Genomic DNA, 15,677 nt, shown 5'->3' on the forward strand with positions numbered 1-15,677 from the left:
TTTGCCTCCAATGTTCCGCTCTGAGTCGCCTTGAAAAGCACGACCAAGCCATCAGGAACAAAATAAAGCACCAGGAGTCTACAAAGGGCCTGGGACAGATCTGTACAAGAACAGGAGACGAGAACTCAAGGGAAGACGGCAGGTTAAAAAGTTATTTTAAAAAAAAGAAAATAACACTGCAGAGTCTCTGGTTGTTCTCTCTCTATTGCAACTGCCCCAGTAAGACACCCACTCCCAAGGACCCTGGGGAGAAAGGTGCTATGTATATTATTATAATTCTGGCTATTCCTTTAAAAAAAATATTACAACAACTAAAATACCCACATTTTCTATAAATCTGATCCTCTATATCTGCACCAGTGCATCACAACACAATTGCTTCTCAGGCGTTTTTTTCCCGCACAGACGGAACAATGAAAAGGTCTTGCTTTTCTTGGAAGCCTGCTTGCTGGAAGAACAACAGAAAATGGTCCACGGGGTCCCTTGTGGCGGAGGTCTCGACCCTCTAGCTCCCGTCGTTCAGCTGGGCTGATGGCTAACACTGCACCGTTTGGGTGGCTCCTGTATTGCGCCACACCATGGGTAAAACGACAGCTGTTGTCTACTTTTAAATCATTTATTTCAAATAAGTAGCAGGAAAGGTTGAAGCATAACATGGCGGCCAGGGTGATATTGGCCAAAGGCCAACGCCTGACCATAAGGGCGCAAGACCTGCTCCAGCCCTTTAAAGATGCCAACAGTTCCTTGGTTACGCATCAGCTCCAAATTGTTCACTTGAAGGAGCGAAAAGGCTCCTATTGTCTGTGTAAAGCGGAGCGGAGCTGGTGGTGGAAAACCCGGATAACAGCAGACTGCTTTGGCGTCATCTGGGGCTGGCATTCAGGCCTTGAGTTGGTGCCACTGTGCCACTGCTTGCCTGGGCCTGGCAATCATATCCTTCCAGTGTTTCACTTCTCCAGGGCCACTCTTCCAGGACAGGTAGATCTAAAGAGAGAAGACAGAGAGCTATTAGAAATGGGCAAAACTTGACTCTGAGGAGCCATGTTCTTCTTCCTCTCCTGCTGATCATCTCACATACACACACACCCTCCTTCACGGTCAAACCTTTACCAAAATCACACAGGCTGTTTTGGGAGAAAATGAGGAATGCTTTTGTTCCTCATCGACTTCCCTGTCAAAACCCAACTGTTGATATGTTATTAGAAATGTTGAGATGGGAGTGAAGGGACGAGGTGAATCTCAAGTATGAAGTTAATCCTTTTTTGGAAGAGAGGGAGAGCAATTTGTTTCCCTCCAAACCAAAGTTCATCCTTCCGCTAAAGGACAATTGTGAATTCTCTTTGGAAAGAAACAATGACTGTAGCTCTCCGTTGATCAGAAGCAAATCTATGTCGTGAGTGTTGGATGAAGTCCAATCAGCTTTGAATCACATGAAACGCCGGGAAAGAGGTCGCATATTTGAAATGATCTCACTTGACCCTAGCAGATGGGGTTTCGCAACAGTCAGTTTTTTTTTGTTTTTTTGTTGACAATTTAGAACAATTTATTGTATTGGTCAGCTTACTCCAGATGCATTGTCTGAATGGTCCAGTGACATACAAAAAAGTATCCCACCTTCCCCCCACAGTATCTGTAAAATAAAATCTTCACTTATAAAACTGAAAACAATAATGCATTAAAATACATGAATCTTGTTAACACTTCCCAAATAATTTATCTTGCAAAAAAATTCAAACTGATGAAATGCCCAATTGTTCAAATTCCCTCAACCATGGAAAGGAGTTGAACAGTTGGACTCTTGCAGCACCAATCTCTTGCTTGAGCAATCTCTTGATTCAGCAGTGATTTTGGAATGCAAGGGAATTGATACGGCTCATTTGTTCCACATATTGCACTCAACAGCCTAGATTATTTTCCCTACTTGGATCCTGCATCTGGATTTTATGTTAATTATGAATGAACGGTGCTTTACCTCTTTTAGGAGAGCTGGTTGTATTGCTTACTGTGCTGTGAGGGGCACATTTGTAACTCCTGATGGCATGTAAACAACTAGTGCTCCTTAAGTACTACCCATAGGGTTACTCATCGAAGGGGTAGTGCCGACCATACATTGAAGGGCAGAGATTGCCATTCCAGCTAAGGTGCTGTCAATATCCTGGGGTCTCAGCAAATGCAAAGTTACTGTGTGAGGGGAACTGCTCCTCTACCCTCCACACAGAGCATCAGGACCACACACATACGTGGCCTGCATGAGTCATATGAACCACACCTTTGCATTTCAGTGAGAGTTAGATTAAAAAGATTTCTAAGCATGTGTTCACATTGGAGTCGATCACCATCATGCAATTTCACGGTGTCCAATACGTATGCTGCGGCTATTAAGTCCTAGTTGCCTTTGGCATGGACACGCTTTTGTCTCTCGGAGTCGGTGCGGTTATGGAATGTGCTTGCTGCCTTTCAACATGGAGATACCTACATTAAAAGGGTAAAAATATTGAACAATAATGCTGGAACACGAGTTGAAACTAATCATTAACACTACCACTAGTTTTCCCAGTGGCAGTGCATCCGACAAGGAGACAAGCTTTCCTCGTTATTATTTGGTTTAGCTAGGGAGCCCTAGCCCTTGGCAACCTGACATCTTCGTCCATAAATGGGATAATATCAACGATGCTGAAAACTGTATCTCATCACATGTTAATGGTTGTTGGTTCTCAGTGACATCATGGAAGACTTTTAATCACTTAAATAAATATTTTCTTTATGACCAGCTTTTTTGGGATCAACAGTAGAAACTCCAAAAACCATTCTATAAAAAACAGTTAATATCCAACCGAAATTGCAAAACACATGACCTCCGCCTTTGATTACTGTCGAATTTATTTATCATCAGACCATAGCTAGACTGTTGCTGGATTCAAATGCTAAGAATCTTCATCTCCAAATTTGAAATGAAAGTTCTGGTCAAGGATTCTTATATCGTAAACAGATAAAATGAACCTCAAACTTGAATGCTCTAATAAAACATATTTCAGTATTAAAAAACATACTAGAATGTTGGTTTATAAAGTTGAGAAACATAAATCTGAAGCATGTGGCAGGATGATAGCCACCTATGTGATTATTAACCTTGAAATTACCATAATATTTACAATTACAAATCAAATAAATGAATTGCTATTTATTTTTTTATTGCGGGAATTTGTCCCTATATACATATAACTATGGCCAAAAACTGGACAAAATAGAGGAAGGATGGACTTTAAAAGAAAGAATGCAGCTATCAAACTTCCAAATGAATAACTTGTCATGTTGGCAAAACATTTCATTAACATTAGCAAAGCATATACTGTCATTGGAATGTCTGTGATTTCAACAAATTGACATCACCTAAAAGAGAAATGATCGAATTTGTTTTTCTTCTATATATTTTTTTATTATGTGGGGAGCGACACCCTGCCCCCTTCCCACCCGCCCCCCCACCTTATCCTTTCCCCATAACCCACCCATCATCTGTGTTTTAAAACGTACCTACTTACCTAACCAATTAGAAGAAACAAAATTAGAAGATTTCTGAGTAGGTGAAATTGGATTCAGTGAAATCTACGTTATCACTGTCATTATATGAGATACATGTACTGATGCAATCCTCAACTGCTGAAATATCTGTCTCTTTGTCGAGATACCTAGTTACCTATCTATCTTTTCTACAATGCTAGAACACGTTTTGATATAGCAAAAAGTAGTGCATTTGCGACAATGTGTGAAAAGTAAGGAAAGTTCTGATTTTCACTGTGCCGCCAAATGGAATTCAGTGAAAAATACAATTTACAAATAAACTATCATCTCCTTGTCTTCAAAACAACTCATATGTATTTTTATTCCTGAGGAAAAATGGCATTGAATGTACAGCAATAGAAGAAGCAACTCCCCCAAAAGTCAATGTGATTCCATATCAACTGGAAATGTCCACAACAGGTGTGGTACTGGTGTTGTGTTTCGAATATGTGGGAGTATTTTTTAAGAGTTATTTGTTTTACCACCAATTGAATTTGTAATGCATAGTTTGCAAAGCGTAACTATGAAATATAAAAACATGCTACTATATCTGAGCTTAATCTCTTCAACAGTGAATTAAACAATAAACACTGACTCTCTGAAACCCCCTTGTGGACTAAATAAATATGTATCTAGGAATCTAGGTTGTTGTAGATAATGGTAGCAATAAAGACAATGGGCCTCACTATAAGTTGGCCAGACCGGCAAATTACAAGTTTTGCTTGCGGGTGCCTTTCTGCCGAGCTCAGCATGACGGATGCACCGGCACCGTTATAAACGGTGTTGGTGCATCCGACCTCCCCATTCCCATTCAGCCCTATGGGGCTGAATGGGAATGGAGAGCATCTTTTTTCCGGCGCCCGCAAATGGGCAATTACCGGGTCCGGCAGGGCCGTAATGATCCGGTAATTGCCCATTTGTGGGAGCTGGAAAAAATTGCAAGTTTGGTGGCAGCCTGCCGGTTTTACCGCCAAGGCTACCGCCAAACTTGTAATGAGGCCAAATGTATTGTTGAAGAATTAAGTACATTTCACATTTTTATTTGGTATTAGGTTTAGTACACGTTTGTCATTCTCACTGTCAACAGGTCCATAGGTGCATAGATGTTAGTATGAGTGATGTGGCATGGATGATTTAATAATGGATTTGTTAATGCACAGATACTCTTATCAGTAGCTTTATTGATGATAAATAATAGGTAACAATCATTAATATGTTATGACAAGTTGGCAAGAATGTAATTTTGAGATTGTGATTGATTGTAAATCATGACTTGCGAATGCATTGTTCTTTGATACTACAGTCAAGATTGTGTACACTGTAGCATCGTATTCTGTATTTTATTGGAAAACGTGCTCTAACAAAAATGGCAAGGATGATCCCTGTGTCCTTCTTTGAGTGACCTGCAGGAACACAAGCTTTGATGGCAAGGTCTTTCCAGATTCCCGACTCTCACAATGTCGCCTTGCACAGAATCTCTACACAAAGTCACAGGCATCTGAAACAGATGACAAACAGAACCTTTCCTTGCTTCAGTTTGTCAATTATTCACTGAAGAATTAAAGAATGATTGGTAAAGGTTGCAGGAATTTTACCAGGTGAGGTATTATACTACAACCGCTATATCATAAACTATTGTTAAAAGAGGAAAATATGAAACTGTTATGAATGAGGTTCGATTTACGGTATGGAGCAGGAATAACACATATGATCGTTCTTCATGCAAATTGTGTAAAGAGTGGATAAAAAAAAAGATCAGTTTCCCGTAAAAGCAAAAATCCCTGTACCATAGCAACTAGAGGTACAATTTCCCACAAGCTTACAGCTCCTCTTCACAATGTTTTCCTCCATTCAATGATGATTTCCCCAGTCCTAGTCATTGGGGGTGAATATACCATTCGGATCTCAAAATGCATAATCCTCGTCCCTCGTCAACAAATAAGACACGTGATCTTCACGAGTAGCTATACGCTTCTGCTTTTCTCCAAGTAGATGCACCCGAGGAAAGGACGTTCATGCTAAACTTGAAAGATATTTGCTCATTGGCCTCAAGAAATGATCTATGATCATGCTCTTTTAGTCCCAAACTGGAATGTAACAAGTCAACTGATACATGAATATTTTGTGTACCCATTGTTGGCAAACATTCCTTCTCAATCCATCATCAGCTGCTAACTTTTACGTCACACTGCTGACAGATGCTCTCTTGCTTAACTTTTAGGTCATTCTTTGGAAGCCGGTTATACAATTCCATAAGATTACCTAGCACTATAATTCATATTTGTCCATAAAACCATAGCACAGTGCAATTTCAGCAGTTTACATAAAGTCACGATTTCATCATTTTGTATTACACAGTCCAATACCAAATCAAATTATCAGTCAATACAGTTCATTAACAGTATAATACAATCAACAAAATACATAACATCCACCTATTATAAAATTGAAAAATAAACCAGACCGATGTACATCATAAGCATAATAAATCACCAGCATCATGGGTTAAGATACAATATGAAAAAGTATGACTTAAAAAAAATCATCAATCACACAAGAGAGGACAGTCTGGGGTGTGTGATGCTTACTACAACTGAGATAAAGTGCTGCAAGCACCAGCAAACTCTAAAAACATGCACCACCGATAAGTAATAATAGGCCACTCTACACTGCCTAAAACCTAGTGTTTTTAAAAGGGGTATACAACATTTCCATTGCGAATATTCATACCAGGTGCAGAAAATTAAGGGGTGCATATAGGTCTCTAGGGAGAAATTATCAAAGTGGCAGCTTGGTTCTGCACAATGTTTCGAGTGCATTCTATTTGCTGCATAAGGCAGCCGCTTAAAACATAGTTGTGTTATTTGCTTCCAGACTACTGTATTATAAATGCACGACAGATCAAATTAATTACTAAAATTGAAATGCATAAATGGCATGTAGGCCCTTACAGTAGCATTGTGATATGTGCACCCACTGATGGTTCTGGCTCTAGACAGTGGACACTGACCCTACAGTTTTACAATTATTTGCCTTTGTTTTGTGCACCCTAGTTCTGTCTCGTTTGGTGTGGCTATTTCAGTGTGAGTATTGCTTTCTCTAATTCTTCCATTTTCATTGGTCAGGCCTATCTTCATTATTATCTTAAGATCATATTTTAAAACACACATCTTCTTTGGATTGCTTGTAGTAGGTCCTGACATTGGTGCATAGTTAAACATTACTATTGAAAACATTATTCATTGCTAGCAATAAATGGCCACAAAATCTTGAAGTATGATTGCACATGGTATCGCTGACTGGTTTGAGCAAATAGAGGAAGGTCTGCATAACCATTATTTCCCTTTAACTATAGATAGCCATCTCCATTCCACAGACTTCTGGCGCCTTTAAAAATACCTTCTAGCTTCATACAACCTCTGATGACCTGGAAAAATACTTAACCAAAGAAATTACTAATCCCCTCTAAAGATTTTAATACAAAGGGCAAGATGACATCTGTTCCCTTGTAAGGGCACTTATATTGAGATTAATGAATTGCCCATGTATTTATATAAAGGTACATGTATGTTTGTACATTTGGTAGATTAGATACTTAATCTTTCTGCGTGCATGCAAGCTAATATTGTATTCGCCCAGAACAAAAAATAAACCACGCTCAGTTTGCCGCACCCCTAGTCATCAATATCGCAACATGAATTCCTCATAATAGATGTGACCCTCTTTGACCACCCCGACAGCCTATATCTACAAGGTATGTTTCATGATCCCTTACCTTATTTGATTTTCTTATTAATATATTACTATACACACAGGTGTTCGCTGATTGTTACATTTATTTCCATATAGGTGCTATAAGGGCTTTCAGTTTTACCTTTTTGGTAGACTATGTTGGAATTCTTAGGTATGTTGAAGATGTAATGGGCCTCATTACAACCCTGGCGTTAAGGGGTTAATGGTGCCGTAAAAGGCTGCAGCGCCGTTAATCCCTTAACGCCAGATTCCCACTTTAACTCCTGCTTTTTGCAGGCGTTAAAGTCCATCCCGCTAAGGGACCTTGGTGCTAATTACGGCACCGTAATTTACGGTGCCGTAATTAGCGCCTTCCCCATTCCCATTGAGCCCTATGGGCCAAAAATGGGAATGGGGAAGGGGCCATGGTGAATGGGGATTTACTGCCCCGCCAACCTTGGAATGGGGCGGTAAATCCGCCATCCACCATGGCGGAATCCGGCATGGACCAAGGTGCTAATAGCACCATGGTCCAATGCCAGGGTTGTAATGAGGCCCAATGTGTTGAGCTTTAGGGGTTAAGACACTTGGCTGACAATTTTTTCTGGCTATGTGAACACATGGGTGTTGGCTTTTAATTTAAACACTTGATAAAGTAGTGATTCTCTAACACTGGTGCTTAGGTAGTTATGCTAATTGCTTGAGTTCTATTCTTATCTGGGGTGTCTCTACATGGGTTCTCCATATTTTTCTGTGAGCTTGTTCATGATTCGGACAGTAACGGTTCCATGTGACAATGTCGCCTGGAAAATGTTGCCATGTAGGCAAAATTTTTCCTGACTCCTAAAATACTTTCCCCAAATATTCTAGGCAGGATATAATTGTATATCATAAACTCCCATTGTGGACTATTTGGGGAAAGTGTTTGATTTTAATGAGGGCGCATATTTGGGGAAATGTCTCCACCTGGTGGCCACTGCCCAGGCAACTTTATCACGGAACACCACATTAACTAGTTTGGTGACATGTGTTTTGACAACAATTAATTTTCTTAGATCATATGGATATAAATCTATGTTGTTGGGAATAATCATCTTTTTCAAAACTGAATGTACTTTCATTTATTCAATTTGCAGTTTTTGCTTCTGAAGAAGGGGGGTTTGCCCCAAAACTCATTGAGCACTGTTTTTCACAATTAAAAGAGGCTTCATTGTCTACATGTGTCATACAATAGGCACCTCTCGTCCACAGTGAAAAGTGAAGTGGTAAGAAAGCAACAGGAAGAGGCATGACAAAGCCAATAGATCAGATGTCTTCCCTGATATCCAGAGAAGGCCATCTTTCCTCCCTTGCTATTGCCTAGTTTTAAGTGTTCATTTTCCAGGCCTAGTCTATCCCTCGGCCTTCTGCATGGCTCTTTGATAACCATCTCCTTTCTTTCATGCTGCATACGCTACTCAAGTTAAATGGGATCAATATAAGCGGCCCACCTGCCTGTTTTACTCACTAAACGGAGGTACTCCCAAAAAATAAAAATTAAGATAAAAAGGTACGCATTTGCCTGGCCCGTTAGGCCACCTCAAATGCTCAGGTGATGTTTTCAGACCAGTCGCACGAACAACAACTTCCACAAAGAGGACCAGTGCTATCTTTCTGCCTGACATAAGTATATCCTGTATGATTAAAAGGCTATCTTTATTGGAATTGGTAGGGACAAATAATTTTAGCTACAGAAAAATCCTATTGTTTAAAACTAGGATCTATTTTTAATTGTCTAAAAGTAAGTCAGTCACAATGAGCACTTTTTTTTCACTCCATAAAAGAAATTATTTTACTTTAAAATTCCAATATGGAGAGTAAAATAATCTTACCTCACATTCTTATCTGGATCGCTACCACCATTACTCCTCTCAACAGATCTTTATTTTTCTTTTGGCATTGCATGCAAACCTTCAGAGTGTTATCCTCCTGTATATTCACAGTGAATGAGCACAATGCACATAATCTACAAGCCAAAAGTATCTTCTCTCTCAAGATCAGTGACAAAGCATCACAGTAACAATGTCGACCAAAACACGTTGCTCCGTCTGTCCTATATGGCCAAGACTTCACCAACTCTACTCTAAGCTCCCAAACACTCCACAGTGGTCAAATCAACACAAGATCTACAACAATTAAGATATTCATAATCTCTGCCCTGATTAAGAAGCACAATGCTATCAGCATTGCCAACAAATGGTTTCTGTATTTTATATGTCCTCCTGGGCAAAAGAATACACTCAAGATCTCGACCATAATCAGTCACAACAGACCTAGAACAAATACTATGGCACGGAAATCAGAGCTCCTTCCCTTTGACACTAGCAAATGAATACCCCCTAAATCTTATGGGTTCTTCAAACACCCGCAGGAACCTCAAAATGCCTTCTTGACACCAATTCACCGTTCATGAATGGTTTGACCTACTTCTTTCTGCCAAAGTGATCTAGCATTTAGTTTTGGATAAAGACTCTCAAATGAACACCAATGTTACCGTTCTAGGGGATTTCAACCTTTGGGATGATGCCTCAGATACCTCTTTTTCATCTAGAGTTCACAGCTGGCAATCTTAAATTCAAATACCAACCCTCAGGCCTTGCAAGCTGACCAACAAATGTTCTTAATTTAGCTTTCACCATCGGACTCAAAATCGGCTCCGCCTCCACCACCCTTTTCACCTGTTTGAGTCATCACCTCTTCTGATTTTATTCCCCGTGTCAATGCCCTCTTAGGTTAGTCAAGCTCTCGTAGCTCTTCATGCTTTGGCACTGGGCAACTTTATGACGGGCTTCTCTGAATCATTCTAACCATTCAACAAAGTGTAGTTAAGTCAATCTCCCAAAGAACTCCTTGTCAGTACTCTGACAAATGCTATGAGCTATAAGGGTGAAACATCAGGTCCAGAATGGCATCTGTGGCTTTTGGGGCAAGTGTTACATTTTCAAGTGCCAGGAACACTTTTAACTTTGTTTCTCTCGGGGGTCAGTATATTGCCCTCAGCTTAGGAAGTACCTAAAGCTGTCCAAGGGTTTCCAAACTCATATGTGGACCTTAAGGCGTGATGTCACAAGTGACACATGTGGACCTGGTACAGGTTTGGACTTGAGTAGTTAGTAAAAGAGTACTTTGCACATTTCAAGATATCTGCTGTGCTTTGTTATAACAATAATGTCTCTGCGGACTTGCAGTAGCTCTATCCCCTGTTCTAGCATGGCTTCAGCAATGCCCGTTCTTCATTGGAGGATATCAGAACTCTATGCCCTGGTCTCCTACTTCATTCTAGACCTTCCCTTGAGGGGAGGCACTATGAAGAGAGGGGTTTTCACAGAGACCTTTCCGTGCCGGTCCTCTCTTCTGTCCGGTATAGCAACCAGGGTGGCGAGACTGTCTACTAGGAAAGGTCATTCCTTTCACCTGAGATCAATGGAAGGGACAGAAGCAATACTTCAAGATCTTGACTTTGAAATCCCTCAAACCCACCAAAACCATACTATCCGGGTTGAAAGCTCATATGTTAAATGTTAATTTCTGACATCTGGCAGCATGGATTTTACAGGTTTGACTCCTGCTGTAGCAAAATTTGAACAACTTTAAAATCTCTAACAGACATCCTTGTGACTTTCCCTACATTGACATCAGGTTTCTTTTTAACTTTGGCCCTTTCTTGACTTAGGGGACACTGAATGCCATTGAAAGTACTTGACAAACTACCCCCCACCGCCATGACCCTTACCAAGCATGAATATCCCTCTGCTTAGCAGATTTTCTAACTACAGATCTTATATTAATTATTAGCGCCAGGGAATGCTGGGTAACCAATCAGGTTGCTCATGTCAAGGAATTTACCTGATGGTATAAGCCAGTGTTCTGAGGAAGCTATTGGCTGCTAAGGATCTCTTAATATGATATGATATGATAGGTTATTTATAACGTGCTTAATACCCAGAGGTTTCTAAACGTGGACCCAGTGATCGAACCTGTGTTGCTCTGTGTCGTTTTGCTTCCAAGGAGAGCATGTTGCCGCTGAGCTTTCCTCCCGAGACCAATCTCTTGGTGTTCTCTTCTTACCTCCCTCATGCCACTGCCATCTCACAATACTCCAAGTGCCACATTCAAAACAAACATGCTTACATTGACCACTCGCATTCACCTCAGATGCCCCACCTCATTTCTAGCCGACACCATAGAAATTAAGTGGGTTTCCTTCTGCAGTCTCGGCAGTCATTTCAATGGCAGCGCACTTAGTTGTAGATTTTTGGTTTTGGGGAGAAAAACGTGTCCGGGGCACCATGTGGTCAATTGTTCTGTTCAAAATAATGGCTTTTTGCATCCTTGAGTACTAATGGCAATAAGGCCCTTGGTGGCAGGCCCAACCGACCGGTAACAGTACACCACATCAGCTTTATTACCAGATGAACAAAGCTTTTTAAGAAGCATCCTTTTATCACTGACTACAACATGTAAATGTCTTTGCATTTTCGAAAGGTCATCTATGGTGACTTCCCTCCTATTTTAGGAGAAGATGGCGGTCAGACATTTGCAGAGCCAAGACAAATGTTGAACTCTCTTTAATGAGTTTGAATCTGGGGTCTGACAAATGCACGAGACAGAAGGAACTCTCCCCTCCTTCAATAGTGCCTCCTGGAGGACGTCCTTTTAGTATTATGATTATAATTATGATATGATGTTATAGCACAAACCTATTTTGGGGGCAAGAGAGCACTGAACAGGTGATCAAGAAAAACATTGGTAGTGAGGATTTAACAAGTCATCACGCAAACTTAGCTCAGAACTCTTCGCAAAGAAAAACGAATTTCGGAATCACACTGGAAAAGTAACCCCATGGAAGCCAATAAAGCTAGCATCATTCTAGCAACGCTAAATTATAAGGAAGCCATACTCCAGGCAAAAAAAGACACCTACAACAAACGCATTGAGCAAGCCAAATCTAATACTAAAGAACTATTTAGAATCTTAAAATAGCTTGAAACCCCTGTCACTGCACATGATACCTGTACCAAAGACAGCACTTGGTGCATTAATATCCAAAATGCACTCCTTGGCAAGATTGCCTCCCTCCAAGTTAAAATTAATGACAAACAAACTAGTCTACAACCCAACTTGCGACTTAACACTCTTCCGATTATAAATAACCCTACACCTGATTCATTGTTTCCGTTCAGCTTCTCACCTCTATCAGTTACTGAAGTGGAAAATATTATGAATAGCCTTAAACCGTCCAACTGCCAGGGGGACCTCTGCCCTGCGCCTATCATCAAGGAGGCCACCCATGAGCTAGCTCCTTTCATTACCACATTCATTAACTCCTCCTTCAGCACTGGGATCGTACCGGACAATTTGAAGGATGCTTGGGTTATCCCGCTCCTAATAAAACCAACATTGGATGCTAATATACCTACAAACTACAGGGCCATCACCACGGTGCCTTTTCTTCTAAACATTCTTGACCAAGCTGCATACTTATAGATTCAAGACTACCTTGAATCCAATAAACTCTTGGGATTAAGGCAATCCGGGTTTTGACCGCGACACAGCACCGAAACTGCCCTTATCGATCTTAAAACTCAGATCGAAGACCTGAGAGATAAGGGTAAACTCACATTACTACTCCTTCTTGACCTCTCTGCGGCCATCGATCTCGTAAATCACCAAATACTGTGTCGACACCTTAAACTAGCTGCACACTTTTCAGATAAAGCCACAGCCTGGATCAGCTCATTCCTGGACAACAGATCAATGCACGTCTTTTCCCCCTTAACAGCAGCTTCACCCTCACCTGTCACCTGTGGGGTACCACAAGGATCCTGTGTCTCTCCTACATTGTACAATGTGTTTACAAAACCTCTATTTGATATCTTGGATTATCTGGGTGTCACATACACCAAGTATGCTGACGGCACCCAGATACTCATCCCGATCTCAGGAGACTAATTATCCGATTCTCTCTCGGTGAATGCCATCTACCAAGTCATCCAAGCCTGGATGGCGTAACACAGACTCTGTCTGAATGATGAAAAGACAGAGCTCCTTTTTCTCGGTTCTCCCCAAAAACCTACCAAACTTGACCCTGCTTTCAAATCCTTCACCATTGATGGTAATACCATTAAGGCCTCCAAGGACACAAAAACATTAGGAATCTACATCAATTCTATTCTATCTCTGGTTAGACAAACTAATGCAGTCACATCCGCAGCAACATACACCTGTAAACTTATCACAGCTAGTCGCCCCTTCCTAATACCAGCCAACTGCGCCACACTTGCCAGGACCCTTGTGCTGTCAAAAATTGATTATTGTAATGCCCTCTACTTGGGCACTAACCGCTGTAACCTAAACAAGTAACACATTATCAAAAAAATGCCATCAGAGCAGCACTCAACATCCCCAGGAACCAACACATCTCAGACACCAGACGTAACATAAGCTGGTTCTCAGTCCCACAACGAATTTCACTGAAAACACTTACTCTCTCCCACAAATGCCTCTCAAACCAAGCTCCTTGCTATCCAGCCAATAAATTCGCCCTCCACAAGTCCAATAGACCCCGTAGAACTGCTCAAACCAACTGCCTCTCCATGCCACGCTTCAACCTACAAAGATCAGGTGGAACTAGTTTCCCAGTAATGGCGGCTAAACTATGGAATTCACTTCCCAATCTGTTAAGAGCGGAACCATCCTTCCATAGATTCAAAAACATGGCCGAAGCAGAGGCGTAGGCAGGGTAGGGCCTGAGGGGCAAGGCCCACCCAAAATCTGTAAATGCCCACTCAGCAGTTCTGTGTGGGTATTTACAGATATTTTTGTCAGTGCAGTGGGCCCAACTACATTAGCATCAGGCCCCATTTGCTAGACAATCCTGGCTGCGCCTCTGGGCCAAAGGCTGGCTATCCGGCCAAGACCCCCCACCCTCCACTCGCCTACCTCCTTCCACGCAATAGCCACCCACCTCACCTCATGTATATAGGTCACTGCTTATTATGCTCACTCCGTAACTGCCTTATGTATATAACTGTAACTTAAATTGTAATTCTAATGTTCTGTTTGCCTTTATCATGTTGTAACTAAGTGATGTGCCCGGATTCCCTCGGGCCTGGTGCGGCAAATAAATAAATAAATAAATAAATATTAGTAATAACGATCACAGTATATCATACACATGATGGTGTGCACAAGATATCCAGAATCTAGGTACTGTTGGAAGAGACAGGACTTCAGTTCTTCCCTAAACTGAAGGAGACTTGGAGACATCCCTATTGCACCGGGATGGAGCACCAGAGGACCGGAGCGTAGCATGAGACTGACTGCTTCCTATTCTCTCGATGCTAGCACACACAACTAACCTTGGTATTCTTCTAGATGTGCCAGCAGCCTTTTGCTCATTGGACCATGAGCGGCTACTTGAATTCCTTGTTGAGATTGTAAGATTGTTTAGTCTGCCCAGTGCTGCTCTCATCTGGCTAAGAGCTTTTCCCTCTAACTGACCATAACAGGTGAACCTCTGTCCATACCCCTATCCGAGCTATTTGCTTGATTGCAAGTAAGGCTTCATGTTTTCTGTTTTCACTGACCCTAAAACATAACATACACGCAGAAATCAGTTACCTACCTTTTTAGTTTATTAAAAATGGAAGAAAACGGAAAAGCAGGACTCTTCCTTTGCTCCTCATGCGGTCCATCATGTCTGGCAAGTCAAAGGATGTGCACAGCGGCAACAAGGAGACTGTAAAGTAGGAGCCAATATCCCCTTAAAGTTGTTGAAAGGATTGCGGGGGTGAGTTGCTGTCAGCAGTGGTTCCTTTGGATTGAGGCTCAAGAAACCAGTTCCATTGTCTCCATGTGCATAAGAGAGGAAACAATGAAAATATGACTGCTCTCTTGGAGACCATTTCCTCGTATGTCGCACAAAGATTGAAAAAAAGCGATGTCTCTACGTGTTGCTGTTGGCAGTGAAGATGTAAAGGACGCTTAATATGTGTCCCATAGATTGTACCCCATTTTCAATGAGTGCCAAAATAATGGTAGGCTTACTCTACAGGGGCCCGATCACTGCACATCCAATTACAGGATTCAAATCAATGTTTGTTTTTATTTGAAAAGACGTCGAAAAAAACTTGTTGCCAATGAAATAAAAATAAGTAAATATGAATGAATACAGATGGAAATGTAAAAACAACAAGAAATGCAATAAAACCTGGAGCCATAATTCTATAGAGCCTGAAGGGTCTTATAATTATAATTGTTCTTTTATAACGCGCTTAATATCAGAGATTGGTTTCTAAGGGTGGGATCGGGATTCAAACCTGTGTTGTCCAGCATTGTTTTGCTAT

At 41.2% G+C, this 15,677-nt stretch overlaps 1 protein-coding gene across 3 annotated transcripts in view; it reads right to left on the reverse strand.

Moving 5' to 3' along the window:
- Positions 1–605: 605 nt before the first annotated feature.
- The window catches only part of SYT7 (synaptotagmin 7), a 1,118,786-nt gene continuing 1,103,714 nt past the window's right edge, over positions 606–15,677 (reverse strand). For all 3 annotated transcript variants that reach the window (XM_069623883.1, XM_069623885.1, XM_069623884.1), the window contains one exon: positions 606–984. In XM_069623883.1, the coding sequence (XP_069479984.1) occupies positions 880–984 (105 nt within the window). In that variant the 3' untranslated portion in view covers positions 606–879. The remainder of the gene's footprint in view (positions 985–15,677) is intronic.

This window comes from Ambystoma mexicanum, chromosome 11 (assembly GCF_040938575.1).
Source record: "Ambystoma mexicanum isolate Mex_15411 chromosome 11, UKY_AmexF1_1, whole genome shotgun sequence".
NCBI lineage: Eukaryota > Metazoa > Chordata > Amphibia > Caudata > Ambystomatidae > Ambystoma > Ambystoma mexicanum.